Here is a 21177-nt window from a genome sequence, read left to right as displayed (position 1 = left end):
GGAAAGTGGTTGAGAATGGTTCAAAGCTTTGGGACCCTGCACCTGCTTGTGAGACCCAGAGGAGCTCCTGGCTTCTGATTGGCTCAGCTCCAGCCATTGCAGTCACTTGGGGAGTGAACCATCAGACAGAGGATCTTCCTCTCTGTCTCTCCTCCTCTCTGTATATCTGACTTTCCAATAAAAATAAATAAACAAACAAAAAAAAAAACTGGTGCCCATATGGGATCCTGGCACGTTCAAGGTGAGGACTTTAACCACTACATTATTGTGCTGGGCCTGGAAATCTCAATTTACAGAGAAGGAACTACAGAAAGTAGCTGCAAAGTCAGAGCTGATCTGATCTGAAGCCAGGAGCCAGGAATTTCTTCTGGGTCTCCCATGCGGGTGCAGGGTCCCAAGGCTCTGGACCGTCCTCTATTGTTTTTAGGCCACCAGCAGGGAGCTGGATGGGAAACAGAGCAGCTGTGACTAGAACCGGCGCCCATATGGTATATTGGCACATGCAAGGCAAGGACTTCGACCACTAGGTTCTTGCTTGGGGCCTAGACCATGACGTATATTCAAAAGCCTAGGAGTTGAGGACTGTCACGTGTCATTTCAGATGATCTCTAAAACCCCTCATTTCCAAATCGGATACTCAAACTGAACGGACTTACAGGGGCTCAAAGCCCAACCACTTTTTTTTTTTCACAAATGGTGAGCTGAAGGGCTAGCCAAGAACATTGGCCTCAAATCACACTGTGAATGGCCAGTCAGTTCCGGGCTGTGTTCTTTCCCCACCACTTGCTCTGAATTTGGGGAAGTTGTGGCAGGCCCAACGGCCCTCCCCAACTTCTCGGCTGGGAAACTGCCCCTCCCCACGGAGGTGACTTGGCCAAGGACACACTGGCATGAGCGAGGACTGGAACTGCCAAGCGACACGTCGCCGGGCCTGTTCTAGGCGATAATGCCCAAATCCTCAGCGCATCCTAATCAGGGGCCTGCTTAGGGCCAGCGGGGCGGAGTCGCGGCCTGAGGCTTCCGAACGACCCGGGCTCGGTCTCCGTCTGCTCCAGGGGGTCGAGCCCAGCGGGCTCCAGATCCCGAGCCCTCTTCCGGGACACGCCTGAGGAACCGCAGCGGGGGCGCCGTCCAACAGTCCTTCCAGGCCCAGGCGACCTCACCGCGGCCCGCCCTCGGCCCTCCACGGCCGTGCGGCCCTTTAAGGGCGGGGGGGGCGAGGAGGGAGGACACACGCCGACGTCACAAAGCGCCGCCAGCACTCGGGCCGGCGGGGGAGAAGGCGGGGAAGGGGGAGGAAGAGGAGGAGGGCGAGGCGGGCCGGGAGGGAGGGGCGCGCGCACGCGCGTCGGGCCGCTCGCCGCCGAGAGCCGTCCCCCTCCCGGCGCGCGCCCCTCCTACCTCTCGCCCTCCCTCTCGCCCTCCCTCCGACTCGGCTCCGTCGCTCCCGCGGCGCGAGGCGCTCTCGCTCTGCTCCTGCGCCCCTCCCCCCGCGCAGCCGCCGCCGCGAGACCCCCGCCCCCTCCGGCCCCGCGCGCCCTCCCGGCCCCGGCGGCCCCCGAGGAGAACGAGAGGGCGAGCGAGCGCGGCGCTCCCGGGCCGCCGGCGCGGCCCCTTCCCCTTTACCATCGCCGGCCCTCCGCCGCCTTCCTCCGCTGCCACCTTCTCTTCGCCATCCCCCACCCCACACCACCACCAGCACCGCCGCCGACGCCGCCGCCACCACCACCACCACCACCACCACCACCACCGCCGCCGCCGCCACCACCAGTCGAGGCCCCCTCCGGGGGTGGGGGGGAGGCCCGGACCCGGAGGCAAATTCCCCTAACTCCCTCACCCCCTGCCCCCATCCGGCCCGAGTGTGAAGAGGAGGGCCCGGCCCGGCCCGCGGTCGTGTGTGAGGAGGACCCCGGGCGGGCCCGCGGGCCGAGCGAGGCCTGATCCGGCCCGCCGGGTGTGTGTGCGGCCCGGCTCGAGGGCGAGCGGAGGGGAGGGGCCTGGTCGGGCCCGGCCGGTGCGTGAGGACTGGGGCCCCGGCCCGCACGGCCGCCGCCGCCGCCGCGATGGCCCAGCAGCAGATGACCAGCTCGCAGAAGGCCCTGATGCTGGAGCTGAAATCCCTGCAGGAGGAACCGGTGGAGGGCTTCCGGATCACCCTGGTGGATGAGTCGGACCTCTACAACTGGGAGGTGGCCATCTTCGGACCCCCCAACACCCTCTACGAAGGCGGCTACTTCAAGGTACTCCCTTCCCCCGACCTGTCCGTGCGGGCCCCGGGGCCTCGGCTTCCACGCCGCTCCTGGCTTGTTTTCGGGGCCCGGCGTGTGAGCGCGGCGGAGGGAGGGGGCTCCTCACCTCGGCGGCGGCCTCCCCCATCCGCGGAGGCCAGAAGGCCTTGCTCACCGGGGGCCTTTTCTTTGTCCTGTGGGTTAGGGGCGGGAGGCCGGACTACACCGGGAGAGAGGGAAGCCTCTTTCGGACTGGGGTCTTGGCTCCCGGAGGAGGAGGAGGAGGAGAAGGCCCGGTCTTTGTTTGCTTCCCAGCCGAGGGGGTAAAGGACGGGGAAGAGGTGGTGGTGGTGGTGGGGTTGCAGCCTTCCCTACTTGCCCTCCCATCGGAGCCCTCCCTAACGCAGCTGGAAGTGCCCCAGAGGGCAGGGTGACCTGCACTGACTGGATTGGACTTTTCTTTTTTGGGGGGGTGAGGTGGGGGAGGGGCATTGGCCTGTCATTCCCGAGGTTGCCAGTGCCCTGACATTTTGAGCATTTGTTGAGCTGTGATGGTTCTAACTTTGCGTTCCAGTGGGAGATAAGGAAGACCGAGACCCTAGGGGTTATTAAGAAAGAAAAGTTGGGGGGGGGGTGCTTGTTCTTTTTTTTTTTTTTTTTAACCGCTGTTCATTTCTGGGAACTTTAATTTTGCTCCTTTTCTGTCCTGACTCTCAATTTATCTCGGTCAGTGGTTCTTTCTAAGTGCCCTTTGTCCTCATCCAGGCCATTTCCCCCCTCCCTACGTGTAGAAATATCCAGAGGGTGCAACATGTTTTTTAGGGAGATAGGTGGTTTGCCACCTCGGGGAGACAAAATTGAAAGCTTTTGCTCAGGTGGTTGCTTACTTAACAAATGGGGTTGTCTCCCAGAGAAGTGTTGTGGTCCAGGTGAGGGGATTTCTCTGGGCGGGACCAGAGACATTGTTTCTTTTTTTGTTTGTTTTGTTTTCCATGATTTTAAGACAGTGGTTATTATTTCCAGAATCCAGTGATTTTGTTGTTTTCTTTTAACCCCAAAGCAGATAACTTCCAGATACTGAGTTTGGTTATGTTTTTACTTTAGCCTTTGTGCAGACTGTAATAGATTGAAGACTTGATTCATATAAATGCTGGAAACAGAGAGGAAATAGTGTTTAGGAATGCATTTAATTTTTTTATTTCCACCAAAAAAATAGGCCAGTGAGTCAATTTTAGTTTGTTTTGAAGGGAGGGGTTATCTTGGCACCAGTTTTAAATGAGTATCTTAGTCATGTAGTTGTGGTGTGTATTTTTAGGACTACCCAATTACTTAACTCTTGTTTTCTGTGCTTCTAAAGGTGGAAACCTCAATTTCAGATGTGAAATTAGGTCAACTTTGTAGGAAATGGGATTAATATGGAAATGTTTAATATTCAAGCCTGTGATAGTCTTTGAAAAGCACATTTTTAGAGTATTATGTAAGAACAGTACCTGTATCAGTTAATTGCTTCTCTTTTTTTGGGGGGTGGCGATTTTTAAAATTGCTGAGAAAAGGTGCAAGTGACAGTGACAAATTGGAAAAGATTGTTGTCTGTTGTCAAATACCAGTTTTTATTTGTATATACTGGAAAAATGAGTTACACAAGATGGAATTTATGTGAAAACTTTTCCAGCCAAATAGTAGGAAAATAGGCAGCTGAAGTTAATAGAATCCATTTTTATTTCCAAAATGTCATTTTTTGGTGGATAGCTAATGATTGGAGTAAATGGGTACTTGTTAGACTGGCATTGCTCCAATACAGTATGTTAAAAATTGGATAGGAGAGGAGTATTGCAAATGGTATATTTTTGCATCAGTAATTGGGAAAGAAGTGTGTGTAGAAAATCCTCTCAATTTGAAAATAGGTAGTATGGAAGGCTTCTCTATTGATTATATTGATTTAAACCAAATGTTTATTTTCAGTCCTGTTTAAAAAGAATGCTTTAATGTTTGTTTTAGTATGCTGAGTTTCTTGATATTTGTTTTTAGTTCTAATTCCACAAAAATGAAAATTCTTAAACAGATTTTGTTTTGTCTGGTAAGAAGTATATCATAGGGGATAGATTGAAAACCATTGTTTGTTCCACTGTTTTTGATAGCTGTGGAAGGGGACAGTTTTCCCTACCAGTATTTTTCCTACCAAATTTTAGTCCAATTTTGCATGACTTATTTTCAGGTTAAACTTTTTTTTTTAATATAACTATTTCTGAAGGCAGTGAAATTTCCAGTGATTCTTTAACTTTCTCATAAAGTGATTTTTCCTAACTTTTACCTACTAATAGGTTTATAGCTCACCTTTAGCACCATGAAATATAGTTGACACTATAGAATCTACTTGGGAGAGTTATGAGATCTGTACTATTCTTCAAACGTTTATTTTTGATTTCTCCTGCATTTGCTTATTTAATGTTTCTAGTCTGTGTGGTTTTCAGCATTAAGGGAAATGGTTGTAAAAGTGGTTTCTTCTATTTTCTGTACTATATAAATTTTTAAGTTTGTCATCTTTTTGCCTGATTTATTCCAATTTATTTGTCACTTTGAATTTTACTCTAGGGATTAAAAATCGTTCAACAAAAAAAGTATAGAGGATTGCTTAGCACACTGAGAACCTTGTGTATTTATTTTGATACTGTAGAACAAATCGGAATTTTCTTGTCACTGGAAGCATGAGTAATAGCTCAACTCAACGGTTAATGAAGATTTTCTTTTTTTTTTTAAAGATTTATTTTTATTATTTTTTTTATTGGAAAGGCGGATATACAGAGAGGAGAGACAGAGAGGAAGATCTTCCGTCCGATGATTCACTCCCCAAGTGAGCACAACGGGTCGATACTATGCCGATCCGAAGCCAGGAGCCTCTTCCGGGTCTCCCACGCGGGTGCAGGTTCCCAAGGCTTTGGGCCGTCCTCGACTGCTTTCCCAGGCCACAGGCAGGGAGCTGGAAGGGAAGCGGGGCTGCCGGGATTAGAACCGGCGCCCATATGGGATCCCGGGCGTGCAAGGCGAGGACCTTTAACCACTTGCGCCACCGCGCCGGGCCCTAATGAAGATTTTCTTAAAGACTTATTTCATTTTTATTGGAAAGTTAGACATACAGAGAGGAGGAGAGACAGAAAGATCCTCCATCCACAGACTCACTCCCCAAACACCCTCAGTGAACGGAGCTGATCTGATCCGAAGACAGGAGCCAGGAGCCAGGAGCCTTGAGCTTTCTCCAGGTCTCCCATATGGGTGCAGGGTCCATGAATGGCTTTGGGCCATCTTTGATTGCTTTTCCAGGCTGGGAGCTGGATGGAAAGCTGGGCTGCCTGAATTGGAACCAGCGCCTATATGGGACCCTGGGAATGCTAGATGACTCCAGCCACTAGTCTGCTGCACAGGGCACTAATGAAGACTTTTTAAAAAGTTCACTGCGTTTCCTTTAAATGAACTATCATGTCCATTTTCTCCTGATATGATCATAACTGAGAGGAGGCTCTTTGGTGTAGAAACTCATTGGAACTGCTGAATTATTCACCAAAAACAAGGTAACAATGAATCTAGAGTCAGAATGTAAGTACCTCTTTCATAATATGTGTAATAGCAATAACTTAAAGTATTGCAGTTGGGAGTTTTGTTGGTTTTTATTTAATAATGCAAGATAGTACAATCTGGGTGTGTTGCATTTTTAGAAGACTCCTGATAACTTAGAAAGTTATTATAAAACTCAGTTTTCCTTAATGAGACCACTCTATCAGCTTTTAAACATTGACTTACTGTTTTTCTTTTAACTTGAATTTCATTGTCTTATTATTATTACTATTGCAAAGTCGGATATATAGAGAAGGAGAGACAGAAGGATCTTCCGTCAAATGATTCAATCCCCAAGTTTCTGCAATGGTTAGAGCTGAGACTATCTGAAGCCAGGAGCCTCTTCAGGGTCTCCCACATGAGTGCAGGGTCCCAAAGCTTTGGGCCATCCTCGCAGGCTTTCCCAGGCCACAAGCAGGGAGCTGGATGGGAAGCAGGGCTGCCGGGATTAGACTGGCACCCAAATGGGATCTCAGCACGTGCAAGATGAGAACTTTAGTTGCTAGGCTCCATGGTCACAGGCTTCCCTTTCCCAGTAGCCTGAAGGAGAGAGCTCTAGAGCTCTAGAGAAAATATGAAGCAGGAGGTTGCTTCAGTCCTTATTTGGTGGGGAATATTGGCTGGTGTCTGCCATTGGTTCACAGTGACTCTGTTGCCTGAGGGGTGTGCCAGAATTCTGCCATCCCTTCTGGGTTGTAGCCTGAGGTTAGAGACATACTAGGCTGGAAGCAAGCTCCTCCTCCTTCCAGTAACCATGGTAACAATCAGTTCCCATCCCTCATCCCATTCCTTTTTTGCTTCAATTTAGATCTTCCCCTTGGGTTACAGGAATCCAATCCCTTGGGCCATTCTTTCAGGCTCCCAGGGTCTGCACTAGCAGGAAGCTGGATCTGATAGCTCTGGCATCTAACCCCGGGGAGTAGCTATGTAATGCTTTTGTTTGTTTTAAAGTTTATTTTGATTTAGAAGGCAGATATATCTGGAGGAGGAGAGATCTTCCATCTGATGGTTCACTCCCCACATTGCCACCATGACTGGAGCTGAGCCTATCTGAAGCCAGGAGCCAGGAGCATCTTCCAGGTCTCGCACATGGATATAGAGTCCCAAGGCTTTGAGTCATCCTCTGTTGCTTTCCCAGGCCACAAATAGGGAGCTGGATGGGAAGCAGGGCTGCCGGGATTAGAACCGGCGCCCATATGGGATCCCAGCACAGCAAGGACTTTAGCCACTACGCTATTGCACCAGGCCCAAAATAAAATAAATCTTAAAAAAATTATAAAAGCAATACTTTTGTGTTATAACGGTTATATGAGCCTTTTAATTTGTTTTAATTGTTTTGAGTGTTTATGACATTTATTTGAAAGGCAGAGTTATAGAGAGGGTAGGAGAGACAGAGATGTTTCCCCTCCTGAAAATGGCTGTAGTAGCTAGGACTAGACCAGGCTGAAGCCCCGAGCTTGGACAGTATCTTAAGCACTCTGGCTGGCTGTCACACTAACAGGAAGTGGATGAGAAGTGGAGCAACTGGAACTTAAGCTGGTGATCATGTGGGATGTTGGCATTGCAGTTGACTGCTTTAACTGCGTCCCAACTCCCCAACTATTTTTATCCTTTTCATGTTTATTTAAGAAAAATTTATTTTACTTGGAATGTCAGTGTAAGAGGGAGAAACAGAGAAAGAGAACTTCAATCCTCTGAGGGAGAAACGGAGAGCTTCTGTTTGCTGGTTCACTCCCCAAATGGCTGCAACAGCCTGTGCTGAAATGTTCTGAAGCCAGGAGTTTCTTCCAGGTCTCTTACACAGGTGCAAAATCCCAAACACTTGGACCAGGAGTCAGGAGTCTCCTCTGGGTCTCCCATGTAGGTGCAGGGTCCCAAGGCTTTGAGCCATCCTCTTCTGCTTTCCCAGGCCACAAGCAGGGAGCTGCATGGGAAGTGGAGTGCAGCTGGGACATGAAGTGTGCCCATGTGGCATCCCGATGGTTACAAGGTGAGGATTTTGCCACTAGGCCACCATACTGGGCCCACCTTTATTATTTTTTTTTAAGAATGTATTAAAGGCTGGGTGGGATGGTTCTGGCTAAATCTTGTAAATGCTGCACGTGGGAGACCCAGAGGAGGCTCCTGGCTTCAGATTAGTTCAGCTCCTGCAGTTGTGTCCACTTGGGAAGTGAACCAGCAGGTGGCATATCTCTCTGTCTTTCCTTGTCTCTGGTAGATTTTCCTTTTCAATAAAAATTAGTAAATCTTAAAGAAATTGTTTTTTTTGAAAGGCAGAGTGATAGAAGGGTAGGAAGAGACAGAGAGATTGTTTGCTAGTTTATTCTAGAAATGCCTAGTAATAGCTAGGGTAGGTCAAGTAGAGGCTAAAAGCCAGGAAGTCATTTAGGTTTGTATGAGTGGCAGGAATCCGGGGACAAGGACTGTCTGCTTGTTGGTTCATTAGCAGGACCTGGATGGGAAGCACTACATATTTGGGACTAGGACCAGGCTCCTGTCATGGGTTATAGTTTTGACATGCAGTGCTATAACAGTTACCTCTATTTTTTTTCTTAAAATTTTTATGTTTTTTTCCTTTAACTTTTAGGAGCCTCAAGGGCATTTTGCCTTCACTTTTTTTTTATATCTACTTGATATTTTAAATGATCTTTCGTGAGAAAATTGGGAAATGTAGATAATGGAATATGTATTTAAGATGGAATGTAATGGTCTATTTAAATAGGATTACTTGATTTGTTTTAGTTGCTAATATGAAAATGTGCTTTATGTAGTTTAGGCTGCTCTGACAAGTTATCATAGGTGGTTTAGAGGCTGGGAATCAGATCAGGGTGCTTCATGGTTGAGTTCTGCTGAAGTCTCCCTTCAGACTTACAAGTGATTCTTGGATCCTCACATAGCAGAATGAGAAAGCAACTGCTGTCTTCTTTTACTTTTTATTTAATTAAAAAAAAATTTATTTGGGTCCGGCAAGTTGGCCTAGCAGCTAAATCCTTGCCTTGAATGTGCTGGGATCCCTCATGGGCGCCAGTTCTAATCCTGGCAGCGCCACTTCCTCTCTGTTTCTCCTCCTCTCTCTGTATATATATGACTTTGCAATAAAAATAAACAAATCTCTATAAATAAATAAAAAGGGCCTGATGTGGTATCCTACTGGCTAAAGTCCTTGCCTTCATGCACTAGGATTCCATATGGGTGATGGTTCTAATTCTGGATGCTCCAGTTCCTCTCTAGCTCCCTGTCAGTGACCTAGGAGAACATTGGAGAATGGCCCAGGGTTTTGGAACCCTCTAGCTTTATGGAGGACCTAGAGGAAGCTTCTGGCTCCTGGCTTTGCATAGGCTTAGCTGCTGCCCTTGTGGCCACTTGAAGTGAATCAGCAGATGAAAGATCTTCCTGTCTCTCCTCCTCGCTGTATACTGACTTTCCAATAAAAATAAATATTTAAAAAATATATAGTTCTGGGGGGTCTGGGATGATGGCTTAATGGCTAAATTATCACCTTGCTTGTACCGGGATTCCGTATGGGTGCTGGTGCCTGTCAGTTGCTCTCCTCCTCTTCTAGCTCCCTGCTTGTGGCTTTGGAAAGCAGACAAGAATGGCTGAAGCCCTGGGAACCTGCACCCACATTGGAGACCTGGAGGAGGCTCCTGGCTTCATATTGGATAAACTCCAGCCATTGCAGTCATTTGGGGATTGAACCATCTCCTGATGGGAGATCTTTCTGTCTCTTCGTAAACTTGGTCTGCCTTCCCAATAAAAATTAATAGGGCCTGGCGCAGTAGCCAGTGGCTAAAGACCTTGCCTTGGACACACTGGGATACCATCTCGATGCTGGTAGTGTCTTGGCTACTCCACTTCCCATCCAGCTCCCTGCCTGTGGCCTGGGAAAGCAGTTGAGGATGGCCCGAAGCCTGCTGGCTCCTGGCTTCAGGATGGCTGTTGCGGCCTACTTGGGGAGTGAATGTGCGGATGAAAGATCTTCCTCTCTCCTTCTCTCTGTATATCTGCTTTTTCAATTAAAAAAATAGTAGTAAATCTTTACAAATTAATGAAACTGGGCCTGGCACTATAACCTAGTGGCTAAATCCTCACCCTTCATGCACTGGATCCCATATGGTTGCCAGTTCTTGTCCCAGCTGCTCCACTTTCCATCTAGCTCTTTGCTTGTTGTCTGGGAAAGTAATGAAGGATGGCCCAAAGCCTTAGAACCCTGCACCTGCATGGGAGACCTGGAAGAACTCCTGGCTCCTGGCTCCAGGTTGTTTTAGTTTCAGCCATTGTAGCCACTTAGGGAGTGAACCAGTGGACGGAAGATCTTTGTCTTTCCTTCTCCTTGTGTAAATTTAACATTACTATAAAAACAAATACATCCTAAGCAAATAGATAAGTAAATAAGTAAACCTTTTTTTTTTAAAAAAGATGTATTTATTCATATTGGAATGTCAGATATACAGAGAGGAGGAGAGACAGAGAGGAAAATCTTCTGTCTGTCGATTCATTCCCCAAGCAACCACAGTGGCTGGAACTGCACTGATCTGAAGCCAAGAGACTCTTCCAGGGCTTCCTCGCCAGTGCAGGGTCTCAGGCCTCAAGGTGGGAACTGGATCGAAAGCTGGGCCACTGGTATTAGAACTGGTGCCCATATGGGATCCCAGTGCGTGACAGGTGAGGACTTTACTTGTTAGGCTACTGCTGGGCCCTAAATAAATCTTTACAACAAAAATCAAGGCGAAAAGAGTTTTTGGCTTGGCATTGTAGCACAGCTGGTTAGGCTTCTGCTTGTGATTCCAGCATCCCATGTCTGAGTGCCACATCTGTTCAACAACTCCTTTCTACTGTACCTAAGAAAGTCACCTGTGATGGCCTATGTGTTTGGATCTCTGCCACCTATGTGGGACACCAAAATGGAGTTCCTAGTTCCTGAGTTTGGCCTGATCCAGCTGTGGTTGTGGCAGCCATGTGGGCAGTGAACCAACAGATAAAGAAGATTCTTTGCCACTCTGCCAGATAATTAAACACATAACTTTGAAAACAAATCAGTGCTAGTAAATGAAACTGAAGTGGCACTCTGATACAAGATACTGATATCATTGTGGCACTGCTGGCCCAGGCATTTTTAGTATTATATTAAGGAAACCTTTAAAATACTTTCTTTTATTGTTTTTACTTTTATTTATTTGGCAGGCAGAGTGACACACACAGGGTGCACAGATTGCAAGAGCTAGTGAGTGAGCAGTTTCTCATTTCCTGCTTTAACCTGCGTTGAGAGATTTTTTTCATCCTCAGGTTTTAGTGGCAGCAGTGTCTTGGATTTGTTCAGCTGGAAGCCAAGAGCCCAGAACTCAGCCTAGGTGTGTTGTGGGTGTCAGGGAGGTGAGCACTTGAGCCATCTTCTTGCTACTTTTTCAGACCCCTGTTTAGCAGAGAGCAGCCTGGACTCAAATCTTCACCGTGATATGGGATTCTGGCTATGCAGGCAGTGGTTTCAACCACACTACAATTCCTGACCCCCCTCTAAAATACCTTATTTGTTAAGACCAAATGAAGTGATGGGTCTATATACACATTTAAATTTTGAGCACTCAAGAAATGCCAGAGATAAGCATTTGGTGTGGCAATTAAGATGCCACATGGGACTCCTGCATCACATTTTAGTATGCCTGGGTTCAAGTCCTGGTGCAAATGTATTATTATGTGTTTATTTTAAAAGATTTATGTATTTTTTTAAAAGGTAGAGTTGTAGAGAGAGGGAGAAGTATCTTCCATCCACTGGTTTACTCCTCAAATGACCATAGCCATCTGGACTGTGCCAGGCTTCACAGAGGATCCTAGAACTCCATCTGGGTCTCTCCTATGTGAATGGCAGTTCCCAAGCACTTCATCCATCTCCTGCTGCTTCTCAAGGTGCATTATGAACCTGGATCTGAAAAAGAACAGCCAGGTCTCAAATTGGCACTCTGATATCGGATGCCCTAGTCACAACCAGTGACTCAGTCCATTTTGTCACTATGCTGTTGGAGGGGCGGGGGGTGTTCCACTTCAAATTATAACTTCTTGCTACCAAGTATGCTGGGAGGCAGCAGTTGATGACCCTAAGTACTTGAGTCCTTGCCATTCACATTGGGAGAGCTGGATAGACTTTCTGGTGTTCTGTTTTTGCTTGGAACGCCCTAGTCCCAACAGAGGAGATTGGGGAGTGAATACTGTTTCTTTCTCTATCTTTCAAATTAGTAAGAATAAGTAAATAGAGATATTTTAAAATTACTATTGGGTCTTTGAATTACCTAATGATTTTGCAGGGATAGTGTTTTTGGGGGTTAAATCCCTTGAGAATTAACAACCCTCCAAATTCTGCATGCAGTTTCAAGAAATTGCTATTGTTTAATTTTCACCTCAGACCTCGTTGTCTGGAACATAGTTGTAGACTTGGGACCCATTGTTTGGACTGCTTGGTTTCTCCAGTTGCCCTTTGGGTATCCAAATTCATTTTGAGTTTTTTTTTTTTTAACTGATATTTTATTTAATTGCCAGGTTCCTTAATTAGATAGGATGTTCTTGGTGACTGAAGGTTTAGATAAAAATTAATTGTGAGTGAAATCTTGGTTATGTAGCTAATATAGCAAATTAGGATCTTTGTGTAGGACTTCTTTTGCAATTAAATACACTTAAGGGGAATGGTTGAGATTTCTTGAACTGCAGTAATGAGCATGAGCGGTTTGCTATTACCTGTCAGCAGTGTAGCAACCTTCACTTCTGTGGTTCCATGAAAATAAAGAAAATATGATGCAGAAATTCTTACAAAAATGTACTATTCCAGATATTCTAATCCATTTATTCTGTCAAAATTCACTAAAATATTCATGGTGAATAATTGCTGCAAACATACTTTTTGTTAAAGTAGAATATTGGTAAAATGCTATCCCCAAATGGTACTTTTTCCTTCACTACTCATGATAAATGTGTATTAGATGTGTCCAAATTATAGAGATTAATTACACCTTACCCATTGTGGTTTGTGATGGTTAGGCATGGACCAGTCCCATGACTCACCCACACGGGTCCAGGGATCCAAGTTCTTGGACTGTGCTCTACTGCTTTCGCAGGCCTTTAGCAGGGATGATCCTGATGCTTCCTGCTATCCCACAGCACTAGTGAATTAATTCTTAACAAGGAGGTACTCTGTTGGAGGAAATTTACGTTAAAAATCTGTTATTGGGGCTGGTGTTACATAATGGTGAGTAATACCGACCCATGTATCGCCAGCATGCCATATAGGTTATATGTTCTTTTCCTGACTGCTCTAATTATGATCCAGCTACCTATAGGTGATTTTGGAAAAGTAGAGATGGCCTAAGTGTTGTAAAGTTTGGGCCTCAGCCACCCTAATGGGAGCCCTTGAATCTTGTGGCTTTGGCCTATCCCAGCCCTGGTCATTGTAGCCACTTGGGAAGTGAACTAGCGGGTGGAGGATCTTTCTGTCTCCTTTTTCTCTGTAAATCTGCCTTTCCAATAAAAATAAGTATGTTTTTAAAAGGTTTATTTATTTTTATTGGAAAGTCAGATATTCAGAGAAGAGGAGAGATAGGAAGATTTTCTATCCGCTGATTCACTTCGCAAGTGGCCACAATGGCCAGAGCTGAGCCAGTCCAAAGCCAGGAGACTCTTCTGGGTCTACCACACAGGAGCTTTGGGCCATCTTCAACTGCTTTCCCAGGCTACAGGCAGGGAGCTGGATGGGAAGCGGGGCTGCCAGGATTAAAACCAGCGCCTGTATGGGATCCTGGTGTGTGCGAGGCAAGGACTTTAGCTATTAGCTACTGTGGTGGGGGCCCAAGAAACAAATCTTTAAAAAGAAAATTATATGTAGAGGTTAGCACTAACAGACACAGCAGAATCATACTTGTTTGGGTTTGAATATGAATGTGTTTGTGTATGGATATAAATTTGTTTAAAGGAGATTATATGTAAAAATATGATGAATGTTATATATCAACAAATCTGGGAAAGATCAACCAAATACACCATTTTAGTTATATATTATAAAACTACAGGAGTTAGAAGACTGGCTAACGATTGTATGCACTGGTATAGGCATGAGCCAGAATAATGGTAGGCAGGTTGGGTTTTACCGTGGCATCAGTTGACAAGTGCTGGGACTGGAGGCAAGTTCTGTCAAGCTAGACCACAAAACCACTTGGAGGATACAAGATTCAGGATGCAGAATGGGTCCAGGTTGAGGGCTTGTGGGCACTTCTCTCATGGGCTGCAATAGCTACTGATGAGCATGAGAACCAGGATGGGGGAGTGGGCTTGGCTGGACAGGCAGTGGCGCCCTTGGCATGAGTGTGTGCTGGAGGATGGAGTTGGTTGGGTTGAGTTAGGCTTCAGTGCCCAATTATACATAGATCTCAATGGGATGTGAGGCAGACAGAACTAGTCCACTGCACGTGTTGGCAGGCACAGGAACCAGAGCTGGGGAGCCAGGGACCAGTCCATTGGGGGTTATTGGGGTTCACTCTGACTGGACTGCAGATCCCCTTGTGGTACATTAAGGCTGAGCATGTACTGGGCAGGGATGGGCTGGCTGCAGCATCCATTAGTTTGGTGAGGATTGAGGTCAAGAACAAATTGATCAGGCCCGGCGCGGTGGCGCAAGTGGTTAAAGGTCCTCGCCTTGCACGCCCGGGATCCCATATGGGCGCCGGTTCTAATCCCGGCAGCCCCGCCTCCCTTCCAGCTCCCTGCCTGTGGCCTGGGAAAGCAGTCGAGGACGGCCCAAAGCTTTGGGAACCTGCACCCGCGTGGGAGACCCGGAAGAGGCTCCTGGCTTCGGATCGGCACAGCATCGGCCGTTGCGCTCACTTGGGGAGTGAATCATCGGACGGAAGATCTTCCTCTCTGTCTCTCCTCTTTGTATATCCATCTTTCCAATAAAAAGTAATAAAAAAATAAATCTTTAAAAAAAAAGATTTAATGTTTTTATTGGAAAGTCAGATACACAGAGAGGAAGATCTCCCATCCTTGGATTCATTTCCAAAGTGGCAGAACAAATTGATCAATTACCCCAGTGAAACTTAACAGCAAATTTCTGGACCAAAGGAGACTTGGGGATGGACTATGCCAACCAATCAACCTCAGAAAAATTTTCTTGTCTGTGGAGCAATGATATCAGCATATCTCAGAACTACTGAAGAGGCTAAAGTGCTTGCCTAGCATGTGTTGCGATCCCATAGGGGCGCCGGCTCGTGTCCCAGGTGCTCTACTTCCCATTCAGCTCCCTGCTTGTGGCCTGGGAAAGCGTAGAAGATGGCCCAAAGCCTGGGAACCCTGCATCCACGTGGGAGATCCAGAAGAGCTCCTGACTCCTGTGTTCAGATCATCCCAGCTTTGGCCAGTATGGCCATTTTGGGTAGTGAACATCCAATGGAAGATCTTCCTCTGTTTCTCCTCCTCTCAGTATGTTTATTTGAAAGAGTTAAGGGAAACATCGTTCAACACTGGTTCACTTCTCAGATGGCTGAAGTGGCCAGAATGTAAGCAGGATCCACTAGCTGCCTCCAGGTCCCCCATGTTGGGGACCAAAGCACATGGGTCATCCTTTGCTTTTCCCAGGCACTTCACAGGGAGCTGGATCGGAATTGGAACAGCCAGGACATGAACCAGTCTATCATATGGGGTTCTGCTGCTATAAACCTGTGGATTTACCCACTGTGCCAGGCCGTTTGACCTACATAGTTGGCAAAATTTGCCTTTTACTGATTTTACACTTGTGTTGCAGTTCAGCACTTTCTTCTTCTTCTGTTCTCTGTGTATTATAAATTGGTAGATGGATCCAAAAGCTTGGTCAGGCTCTGGTTGAATTGGCACTACTACGAGGCAGAGTGTTGTTTTATTGTTAGGCATGTTTCTGGTATTGTGTTCTGTCATTTTGATTATGTTAGCAGTTATTGGGTTCACTGCCCAGATCTGTCAACTTCTTGGTAGCTTCAAAGTATTATTTCCTTCCTTCCTCCTTTCCTTCCTTCCTCCCTTTCTCCCTCCTCCCTAATCTATTTATCTGTTTCTGTGTTTAGTTGTTTGAAGGAGTGACAGAGATCTTCCATCTGCTGATTGACTACCCAGATGGCCACTAAGGAACCAGGAGCTTCATCCAGGTCTCCTGCAAGAGTGACAGGGGCCCAGATACTTGGGTTGGCCCTTGCTTTTTTTCCCCAGGCTACCAGCAGGGAGATAGATGGGAAGTAGAGCAGCTGGCACTTAAATCAGTACCCATGTGCGATGTTGGCATCACAGGTGGCAGCTTTAACAATTGTTATATTATGAGCACTGGCTTCACAAATAGTGACTTTTGATTATTTAGTTTTCACTTATTAATTGGAATAGTTTTATAAGGAGATTCTTTTTTAGGATGGTGAAATAGCTCTATCATCCTCTGAGAGAGACATCCACTTTTTTTTAAAGATTTAAGAATTCACAAATAGATTGAAATATATTTTTGGGGCTTTTTATTTATTTGTTTTATTGGAAAGTCAGTTATACAGAGAGTAGGAGAGATAGAGAGGAAGATCTCCTGATTGTTCACTCCACAAGTGGCCATAACAGTTGGAGCTGAGGCAATCCAAAGCCAGGAGCCAAGAGCCTCTTTCCAGGTCTCCCACATGGGTGCATGGTCCCAAGGCCTTGTGCCATCCTTAACTGTATTCCCAGGCCACAGGCAGGGAAATGCATGGGAAGTGGAGCAGCTGGGACCCATATGGAATCCCTGGGAGTGCAAAGCAAGGATTTAGCCAGGCTCTCTCATATTATTTATAATACTTTTTAAAAATTGTTACTTTATTTTGATAATCTTTATTTTTTTAAAAGGTTTATTTTTATTGCAAAGTCAGATATACAGAGAGGAGAGACTGAGAGAAAGATCTTCTTTCCAATGATTCACTCTCCAAGTGATCACAGCGGCTGGTACTACGCCAATCTGAAGCCTGGAGCCAGGAGCTCTTCTGGATCTCCCACGCTGTTGCAGGGTCCCAAGGCTTTGGGCATTGTTCTGGACTGTTTTCCCAGGCCACAAGCAGGGAGCTGGGTGGGAAGCAGGGCTGCTGGGATTAGAACTGGCAACCATGTGGGATCCCAGTACTTTCAAGGCGAGGACTTTAGCTGTGCTAGGCCACTGCCCTGGGCCCTATTTTGATAATCTTTATATAGTTGTTAGGCTACAAAGGGTCATGGGCTACAGGAAAGTGGGTTAGACCATAGTTTCCACATTTTTTTTTCTGTGTATGGGGTAAGGGGGAAGATAAAGGGAGAAGCTCCACCCAACCTCCCACCCATCTCAGGGTCTGGGGATGGAGATGGTCATTTGATGTTGGCCTGAGGCACTGATAACAGGCAAGGATGTGCCAAGGGTATTACTTGAGTGGTCCTCACTTCTGAGATGATGTTGCCTTATACCAAAAGTGAGAAACTCTGAGGCCTGTTGGCTGTGCGTGTCTACCTCAGTGTGCCCACAGATGCATGTACTTGCCATAGAGCCTGGCCATGTTGCTCAGTTTGTCTTTTGATTTGCTACTTGGTGTCCTCTTCTGGCTTAGATGAGCTGGCCATCTTGTGTCTGTCTGGGCATGCTTAGGTGGCCCAGTTGTGCAACATGTGCTCTGGGACTGGCCCGCATGTCCATGTGATTTTCCCTGAGGTTTTTTTTTTTTGTTTGTTTTGTTTTGTTTTAGTTTTTTTTAAATTGCAAAGACAGAAGGAGATACAGTGAAAAAGATCTTCCTTAGGCCCGGCGCAATGGCGCAGTGGTTAAGGTCCTCGCCTTGCACGTGCCAGTTCTAATCCTGGCAGCCCCGCTTCCCATTCCAGCTCACTGCCTGTGGCCTGGGAAAGCAGTCGAGGACAGCCCAGGGCTTTGGGACCCTGCACCCCTGTTGGAGACCTGGAAGAAGTTCCTGGCTTCGAATTGGCTCAGCTCCAGCCGATGGAAGATCTTCCTCTCTGTCTCTCCTCTCTGTATATCCGCCTTTCCAATAAAAATAAAAATAAATTAAAAAAAAAAAAGTTAAAAAAAAAAAAAGATCTTCCTTTGCTGATTTACTCCCCAAGTGGCCATAATGGCCAGAGCTAAGCTGTTCTGAAGCCAGCAGCCAGGAGCTTTTTCCACATCTTCCACGTAGGTGCAGGGTCCCAAGGCTTTGGGCCATCTTTGATTGCTTTCCCACCCTGGCCACAAGCAGGGAGCTGCAGGTGGATGATCAGCCTTCTGCACTATGGTGCCAATCTCTGTGTTGATACTGCAGACTTTATAGTTAATCTCCAACTGCATCATGCCTTATCTCTCAATGTTGATGATAATTGGATGTTCCCACAGGGGGATTTGTTGGTCAGTTACCTGGTTAGTACCAGGAAGATCCTCTGCTGAGCTAGAGTTTGGGATAATATGGCTTTTGGGAAAAGAGACACTGACTGGCCTTGGCAAGGAGTACCTAAATAAACTTTTTAGAACAGGAATGTTGGACATTTCCTGGAAGTTAGGAGCATACTAATTCTGTGTATGGTTTTGATGCGGCAGTAGGAGTAGGTGCTGTGGTACTACAGGTGGAGCTGCCACTAGGTCTGGTCTGCATCCCTTTATCAGAATTCCTGGGGCAGAGTTCTGCCTCTGTTTCCTATCTAGTTTCCTGCTAATGTGCATTTTTTCCCCTATTTTTATTATATTTTTGACAGTCTTTACATAGGGTAAAAAGCTTCAAGGGCTACAGGAAAATGGGTAGCTAATGTGCATTTTGGAGAGACAGATGAGTCAAGGACTTGGTCACCTACTACCCATGTGACAGAGATCCAGATGGAAGTACTGGCTCCTGGCTTCAGTCCAGCATAGTCTAGGCAGTTGTGAGCATTTGAGAGTGATCTAGGGGATGGAAGATCAACATTTTTCCTTTGCCCTCCTCTCCTTCCCCTTTTCCCTCTTCTTCCCATTCCTCTTCTTTCCTCTCCCTCAACCCTATAGTTGCTCCAGGGTCGAGGAAAATCTTTCCAAGCTTCTTTATTGACAAAGTCTACCTTAGTGCAGCCACACATCCAGACACCAAGTGCCAAAATTAAACCAGGAGTGTTGTCCAGCCTGCTATGCTTTCCATCTAACAAGGCAGTTGATGTACCCTGCCGGTTCAGATGATCAGACTGTCCTATCCCCTGTGTCTTTCTGGGCATGCTGTCTAATGCATAAGCAATGAGAGGCACAGTCTTGACACATGGACTCCAGGCTCAGACCACATAGTCTGTGACTTTCCTTGTGGCTGCCACACATGGTCTTCTGGCCTCCACTTTAGTTTTCAGGGTACTGTGTTCTAAGTTGCTCTTTCTGTTGGCAGTTAATTTTGTAGTGAACTCCTTTTTGAAATTGCATTTTATATTCCTACTCTGCTATCAATTTATGTATGTTGATCTTACTCATTTTCTACTTTAAGTGGATAATAGTAGTAATTGCATTCAAATAAGATGCATATTTTATATGTGTTTATGTTACAATGGCATATTGATTTTTGTATTTGCTTTTTATTATTATTATCATTTTATGATACAGCTCCCATAGTCCCTTACCCCTTCCCCAAACCTCTCCTCTCATCCACTGAATTCCCCTATGTTATTACTATAGTATAATTCTTCATAAACAGTCATATGTCTGTCATTGTAGGCATGGACAATGGCAGGAAGTTCAGCATCTTATTGTCAAGATATAGTTGGGCCTGGCATGGTGGCCCAGCAGCTAAAGTCCTCACCTTGAACGCACTGGGATTCAATATGGGCGCCAGTTCTAATCCCGGCAGCCCCACTTCCCATCCAGCTCCCTGCTTGTGCACTGGGAAAGCAGTCGAGGATGGCCCAAAGCCATGGGACCCTGCACCTGTGTGGGAGACCTGGACGAAGTTCCTGGTTCCTGGCTTCAGATCAGCGCAGCACCAGCCAATGCGGTCACTTGGGGAGTGAATCATCGGACAGAAGATTTTCCTCTCTGCCTCTCCTCCTCTCTGTATATCTGACTTTGCAATAAAAATAAAATAAGTCTTTAAAAAAAGGAGAAGATACAGTTAACAGTTTCATTGGGAGTCCATCTTTGATCTGGAAGTAGCAATGCATACTGCATTGTACCCATATCTGGAAATGATAATCTCCTTTACACAGTTACTGTACATCCCCTTAAATGGAAAGCCATAATACAAAATCAGCAGGAAGAAAAAAAGAAATTAAAAACGCCATGAAGTTAAATAACCTGCAACTGATTGACTAATGTGTTGCTGAAGAAATGAAAATCAAGAAACTTCTTGAAAATGATGCTACTGTATGATCTATGTGTCTGAAAAATTTAAGAATTTTGAAGAGATGAAAAAAAAAATCAAAATCCTTGAAATACAGTTTCCGCTGATCTTTGTTGGTGAGATATGTATCCTGTAGGCAACAAATAGATGGGTTTTGTTTTTAATCCAGTCTACTTATATATGATGTTTGATTGATGAGTTTAACCCATTTACATTCAGGGTTAATACGAATGCGTGGTAATTTGGTCCTGTCATTTTAGCAATGGATTATTAATTGATTTAGTCTTCTGTTATTTTACTGGGATGTTCTTCACATTTGCTTTTGGTTTTGGTTTATTTTTATTGGAAAGGTAGATCTACAGGGAGAAGGAGATAGAGAAAGATCTTCTGTCTGCTGGTTCACTTTCTCAGTAGCCACAATGGCTGAATCTGAGCTGATACAAAGCCAGGAGTTTCTTCCAGTTTTCCATGTGGGTGTAGGGTCCAAGGCTTTGGGCCATCCTCTACTGCTTTCCTAGGCCAGAAGCAGGGAGGTGGAGTAGCTGGAACGCAAACTGGTACCCATAAGGGATCCTGGCACGAGCAGGGCAAGGATCTAGCCACTTGAGCATTATGCCAGGCCCACTGATACTCTTTAATATTTAAAAGAATGTCATAACATATGAAGCCTGAAGGTTACATTGTAGACTGTTCAGAATGATTTTATAATTGGTGGTGAGTAATACCTTCATTATGAGAAAGGTGGAGTTAAAAATTTTAGTTCTCTGGCCATTGTGCCGGTATCACTTGTAGCACTGATTTGAGTCCGTGGCTGCTCTCTTCCAGTCTAGTTTCCTGCTGGTGGCCTGGGAAGAAAAGCTCAGGATGACCCAATGTCTTGGACTCTTGCATCCATGTGGGACACGTAGAGAAATCTCCTGGCTTTGACCTGATCTGGCTGGTGTGGCTATCTGGGAGTGAACCATCAGGTGGAAGATTTTTCTTGCTCTTTCCTCTTCTGCTTTTGCACCTCTTCCTTTCCCTGTCCC

The 21177-nt window shown here is 46.0% G+C and overlaps 1 protein-coding gene across 2 annotated transcripts in view; it reads left to right on the top strand.

The window, feature by feature from the left end:
* The first annotated feature begins 2061 nt into the window (after positions 1 to 2061).
* Positions 2062 to 21177, top strand: part of UBE2R2 (ubiquitin conjugating enzyme E2 R2) — a 58122-nt gene continuing 39006 nt past the window's right edge. The window contains exon 1 of one of the 2 annotated variants that reach the window (XM_040963219.1): positions 2062 to 2240. In XM_040963219.1, coding sequence (XP_040819153.1) covers positions 2064 to 2240 — 177 coding nt within the window. In that variant the 5' untranslated portion in view covers positions 2062 to 2063. The remainder of the gene's footprint in view (positions 2241 to 21177) is intronic. The other variant, XM_040963216.1, reaches the window with a different exon arrangement.

Source organism: Ochotona curzoniae, unplaced genomic scaffold (assembly GCF_017591425.1).
Source record: "Ochotona curzoniae isolate NIBS_2020 unplaced genomic scaffold, NIBS_Ocur_1.0 scaffold_3208, whole genome shotgun sequence".
NCBI classification, from domain to species: Eukaryota; Metazoa; Chordata; class Mammalia; order Lagomorpha; family Ochotonidae; genus Ochotona; species Ochotona curzoniae.
This window is presented reverse-complemented; position numbering and strand designations above follow the sequence as displayed.